Source organism: Talpa occidentalis, unplaced genomic scaffold (assembly GCF_014898055.3).
Source record: "Talpa occidentalis isolate TD23 unplaced genomic scaffold, MPIMG_talOcc4v2.1 talOcc4.4, whole genome shotgun sequence".
In the NCBI taxonomy this organism is placed as follows: Eukaryota; Metazoa; Chordata; class Mammalia; order Eulipotyphla; family Talpidae; genus Talpa; species Talpa occidentalis.
The window spans coordinates 15,222,796-15,228,795 of record NW_023604295.1 but is presented as its reverse complement, the minus strand read 5'-3'; the positions used below and the strand labels follow the sequence as shown (position 1 = coordinate 15,228,795).

At 45.7% G+C, this 6,000-nt stretch overlaps 1 protein-coding gene across 2 annotated transcripts in view; it reads left to right on the top strand.

The window, feature by feature from the left end:
• Window positions 1-987: 987 nt before the first annotated feature.
• Window positions 988-6,000, top strand: part of NCAM2 (neural cell adhesion molecule 2) — a 413,941-nt gene continuing 408,928 nt past the window's right edge. Inside the window, exon 1 of one of the 2 annotated variants that reach the window (XM_054700347.1) lies at window positions 988-1,279. In XM_054700347.1, coding sequence (XP_054556322.1) covers window positions 1,225-1,279 — 55 coding nt within the window. In that variant the 5' untranslated portion in view covers window positions 988-1,224. The remainder of the gene's footprint in view (window positions 1,280-6,000) is intronic. The other variant, XM_054700348.1, reaches the window with a different exon arrangement.

Genomic DNA, 6,000 nt, shown 5'->3' with positions numbered 1-6,000 from the left:
AAGGATCCATGCTCAGCTCCAGCTGGTCGCTCCGACCTAGGAGGACGGTCCAGGGCCCCGGGGCCAGGGATGCTGCCTCTTCCTTGCTCACTCTCCCCTCCCAGGGGTTCGACATCAAAGGGACAAACCCTTCCAGGAAAATAATGTCGCGCCCCAACCTTCAGGCGAGGAGCGTCAGTCCTGGGCGCTCGCCACGTTCCCTCACTTCCAAGCACACGCGCGCGCTCACCCGCAGGTGTGCAGTGGGGGGCGGGCGCGCGGGGCAGGACCCCCGCGAGGCTCATCTTTGCGCGTTTCCTCCGGGTCGCCCCCTTTGCGGGAGCCCGAGGGCAGAGCCCGCTGCGGCGGCGCGGGAGCCGGGACTCCCCAAGGACGCGGCCCGCGGGCACCCCGGGGCACGCAGCCCCCCCAGTGTTGCGCCTCCTCCCGGGGGTTCTGCCCCTTCGGGCCCCGCCATCCAGGCCGGGGTCGACCCGGCTGGGCACGCGGAGCGGGTCTTCCCGCCGCGCCGCTAGAGCCTGGGAGACAAACGGGGCGCCGCGGGGGACCGGGGCTCCCCTGGGCTGCGGCAGCGCCACGCGAAGGACACAGAACCCCCGCCCCCGCCCCGCAACCCCTTCCTCCAGGCCCCCGAGGAATGCGAGCTGCAGAGCCCGCCGCCCGCTCCTAGCGCCCCGGCTCCCGCGTCGCGGGGCGCGCTGGAGCCTCGAACCCGCAGCCCCGCAGCCGCGCTCCCGCTGCCGGCTCCGCCAACGGAGCGCGAGCTCGAGACGGGCCCCCTCCTCCTCCTCCTCCTCCACCGGGCGCGGCGGGGCGGCCACTCGCGGACGCGCCCGGCCAGCCCGAGCGCCGGAGCCCGTGGACCCGCCGCGCGCCTCCCGGCCCGACGGCGCCCGCGGAGGGAGACGCGCCGTGCGGCGCGGAGGGATACGCCTCGGCCGCGCCGCCCCGCCCCGCCCCGCCCCCGCGCCCTCCCCGCCCGGCTCTGCTGCCGCCGCGGCGGCCGCTGCTGCTGCTGCTGCTGCTGCTGCTGCTTCTGCTGCTGCTGCTGCCGCCGCCGCCGGGATATAGTGCGGCAGGGAGCGGCGCGGGAGTCACTTTGCGCGGAGGAGCGCGCGGGCTGCGGGCGGCTGGGGCTCCGGGAGCGGCCGTGCAGCGCCAGGTTCCCTCGCCCGGGCTGGACTTGCTAACTTTGGAACTGTCCAGCGGCCTCACGTCCTGAACATGAGCCTCCTGCTCGCCTTCTACCTGCTCGGGTTGCTTGTCAGGAGCGGGCAAGGTAGGAGCGGGGCGCCCGGGTCCCTTGGCTCGCCACCCCCGGCACAGGCACGGGAGGCGTGAGATGTAAGAACTAAAGTTAGAGTTATTGGTGCTGGTGCTGGGGGTAGGAGGATTCTCGGCGCTGGGTCTTGGAGCTGCTGCTAAAGATTGTCTCTGTTCTGCCAAGATCCTTAAATAAGGGAAAATAGAGAATTGGAGATGGGCAGCAGCGAGCAGGAGCTCCAGGCAAACTGGGGTTGCTGCTGCTGTTGCTGCTGCTGCTGCTGCTCCCCCCTGGCCCCCCCAGGATCTTCTTTTTTTTTTTTTTAATGGTTTTCAGGAGCAAAAATTGCATGAGTGTGTTGGTGTGTGTTAACAGTTAAATATTAGGTTGGGAAGGGGAACGGAACGATGATGTTTTATAGAAGCAGAGAAAACTATCAGCATCAAACTCGTTGGTGGAATCTCTGTTGTGTGCAAGAAATTCGATTCTTAGAGACTCTTATTTTCCTCCCTTTTCCCCCAGAAGACCCCAATTCCTGACTGTGAAGTGAAAGATGATGGCTATTTTTGTTGAAAACTAAGAGAGGGTGCCATGGATGGTGTGTGTAAGGAAGCAGATGGATAAAACTAGGGATGTGTTGCAGTCATTTATTTTCACACCCTTCACCCCCTGTTAATATATCAAGGTTGAGCATTTTTATAACATCAGATTGTAATTACACCTATAAGGGATTTTTTTTTTTGTTAGTTTGTGGAGAACTGGCCTTTATCTCCTCAAGGGGGAAAAATAGGAATAGCTTACCAGAATAACCTGACAGAGAATTTGTGGAAGCTACCTCTGTTTATCTGTAAAGGGATAGATGTGAATTTATCTTGCTTTTTCAGATAGTTCCTAGTCACATAAAATGTATTTATAATGGAGACATTTTCAACTGTCCACACAAGTTTGGACATTTAATTGGGGGCACAAAATGCTAAAACCTGTATTGGTGGGAAGGCTTTATAAGTAAGAAGATAGCAGTAATTTGTGGTGTGCAACAATTGCAGAGAATGCTGTATTATTAGTGTAGCATGAAATTGTTTTTGGAGAAAAAATAAATTATAAAACAAGTTAAAATAATCTCCACTATATTCAATTCTAAGCATTTTTTAACCTCTTCTGTGTTGCTCAGTTGATCCAGCAGGGGGTGGTAGAACTCCATTTTAAGCCCAGAAATGGTTGTTTCTGCTCTTCTACACTCCCTGGGTCTTTCTATCATTCTTCAGCAGGGCTTGACATTTTGGATATGAAGCCTTCCTTCCTCTGCCCTTCTCCTCCCTAAAGCAATAGTGTTAGTGGTGATGAAACACGATTGGATGCATATTTTGCATTCAGAAATCAAGATGCAAACATTGAATGTTGCTATAGTTTGTAAAGTGTCTTGGTAAGCTGCTGCTGATTTGCCCTTAACATAGAGTATGCAAAAATTCAGTGTTAGCAAAATTGCAGATATGCCCATCTGAAGCTAATATTAACCCAATCAGTTAATCTAATCACTGTTCTAGCAAATATCAACAACATACTTTATGCCCTACAGCTGAGCTGCTTTAGTAAATTGGACAGCAGCTGATTATGTTTAACTGTTCATTTATAATAGAGTCAGGTATTTCTGAATATTAAGAAGCAATCCCTGAGAATTACAGTTAAAATCCTGCAATTAACCAAGTACAGATAAGATGGAGCAAGATGAGGGCATAATAGCAGGCAAGTTTATGCAGACTTGCCATTACATTGTGACAGCTTTGAGAAGAAAATCTTCTCAGTTGTGGAGTCTGAATGTATCATTGTAGACATTAAGTGTGTTGGAATTTGGGAGATACGAGGGAAATCTAGGATTGTTTAAATAGTACCTATGGCACCTATCATTTGGGTTTGTACATGTAACATATGTGAAATTGTGAGGCACCTAATTTATAATTCAGAATGCAGGGGGATTATAAAGAAGGGCTCTAAGAAGCATGCCTGAAGGGGAGCTCGTAGCCACTGTAATGAAGCAGGGAACAAGGAGAGCATCATTCTAAAGATCTCTCTATATAGTGCAATAAAAAATGCATGGCACCCATAAAGGGATAGATGCATATCAGAGAGACCTAGCCTTTGTGAAATGAAACATGTAGTACTTCGGTGGTGTGTGTTCTCGTGAAGTCAGAGGTGCTTGGAAACAGCAATCCTGATCCTGGAGTCCAATTCCTCAATGCCGGTGTTTTGTTCTCCAATTAAGGATGCAGCAGCAAGTATCAGACACACCACTGGGAGCAGTTTAAAAAAAAATGAATCTAGTGTAACTCATAATTTTGTTTATTCTTTTATAAATGGGGCCAAGGAAAAGCTGCCAGTCAGTGATCCCTGAGCTTGCCTTAGAAATACTAAAATCCCAGCTTGCTGATTTATGTTTCCAACAATATACTTGCAGGGGATTTTATGAAGCATGATTGAAGCTATTGCTTTGGAAAGTGGTGTGCAGTTAGGCTGGGGAAAGGCAACGATGATGTATTCCCTTTTAAGTAGTCAAAACGTTTTGAACTGCAGCAGTTGAATAGGACAAAATGACAGAAGTGAAAAACTGACTAACTTAAGTGGATGCCAATACCATAATTAGCTAACAAGGTCTAATAGTTCTATTAACTTTCAACACAGCATTATTGTTCTGCTGTAGTAAGGCCCCCCCCACTTTTTTTTTAATACCAGAAGCCTTCCTTTAAAAGCCTCTTATTTCCACTGTCAGATTAATATCTAATGAAGTTAGGTTGGGATTTAATTGTCCATTCTTAATTTAATTGGCAATAGAAAGGAAATTCTGTAACTCTAACTTTTGCAATTATTTTTCCTTTGTTTTCAAAATGTGGTCACATCCTCTGTCATCATAAATCTCCACTAATAACCTGAGTCTGTGATTCACAGTGCATTTGCTGTGTGGATCTGTGTAAATCCAGATTCCCAAGCTGTAGGGCATATTGATTGCTTTCCTGAAGCTTTTATCATTTTAAAAAATCTTTTTCTCAGAATGATTCAAATAAATTAATAATCCATCTCCTACTGGATATTCACATATACAAAATAGAAGCATATTTGTGTGGAAATGTAAGGTATGAACAGAGCTATTCATCTCTCTTGCAATTCACTCCAACCACACACAGTTTAGAACACTTACCTAAGCCAAAATCATGAGGAGAAGGTGAGGAATGGCCCATTTAATGACTTAAGCTTATAGACCTATGCCTACATTTACTGTTTTGGTGAAGTGCTAGTAAGTCATTGTTCATTAGAGAAGTGTTCCTTCTAAAAATAAAGCACAGGTGTGTGGGTGTCTATTCCTTTCCGGTCTACAGGAAGTACTCCCCATACCCTTCTCTGTATAGGCTATTACCCAGTTGCAGCCTCTTTCAGTCATATTTTCTATCTGTCCTGTTCTAATTCTTGGATGTTATCCCTTTTTTTTTGGGTAAGGTTTCTATTCAATCAACTTCATATTCATTTCCACTTGGAGAAGATAGACCATATCCATTATTATTCCTATTGTCAATGAATAACCCCAAGGATTTCTTTCCTTGATTTATGTTAAAGGATTTGTTAAGTAGAGGATTTGCTCATTTTTGTTTCGAAAGCTGAATTGGAGCCCATGGATCCTGTGGGGAAGCTGGTGGGTCCCTGGTGTCAGATGAGTCTTTTCAATGACACAGGGTCTAATGTTCTCCCAGAAGTAATGACCCATTAGGGCAGCAATTAATAGAACAAAAGAACGTCATTCAGTTCAAGAAGAAAGTCAAACTTTATATAATTTTGTAAATAAAATGACTTTCTTTCCAACATAGAAGGAGTTTGTAACAGGACTGAGAAATGAGGTACAGAAATGGAAGCTAGTAACCATGCCGAACAGTGTAATTTGTTTTTTGCCTGTTTCCTTATGAGGGAGAGTTTGAATAGAAGCTGGAGTGTCAATCTGAAGGCCCTGGAACTAGTTCTGCTGATCTCCCTGGCTTTTGACATTTGGAAATGATTTTAATTCCTCTATTTTCAGGGTCATCTCTCATACTGGTGAATTTGTGAGAGTATGAAGAAAGTGCTTGAGAAGTGGTAGAGCAAGTCTGAATTGCTTTTGTTTTTTGAGCCAAAATTAAATTAATCCTCTGAGTGTTGGTGTATGCAAAATTTATCTGATAATTTTAATATACTTATAAAGGTTGCTTTTCAAGTTTTATTGACCTAGATTCTAAATTCTTTATACCCTTTATACTATGCAAGTATATAGAAAATAGGCCTGTTAAACAGGTTATAAATTAGTTTTAAATTTCCAAATGATACAATATGAGAACACTTTAAGATGGAACCAGTACTTTTATACTTTCATTAAGTGTAATATTCCTGAGCTTCATAGAGTCAAGGTATCTTTTCAATTGTTTAGCAGATGAAAGTGCATCTGCATGATACTCTTAAATATTTTAAAAACTTTTAACTATTTACAATTGTAATAATAATGCTGGTCTCAAATAGCTAACAGTGGGCTTTCTTGTTTCACATATTCACTTGTGCCTCTGCCAATTCATTAAACATTACAAAACAATTTTAAAAGGTCATGAAACAGAGTTTCCTAAATTTAGATAGTTCAGCAGAATGATAGGAAAATTTGAGAGTATTTATAAGTCTAACAATCAACAGATGAGAGTTTGAAGAATTTTGAGTCAATCAGTATTTTCTTG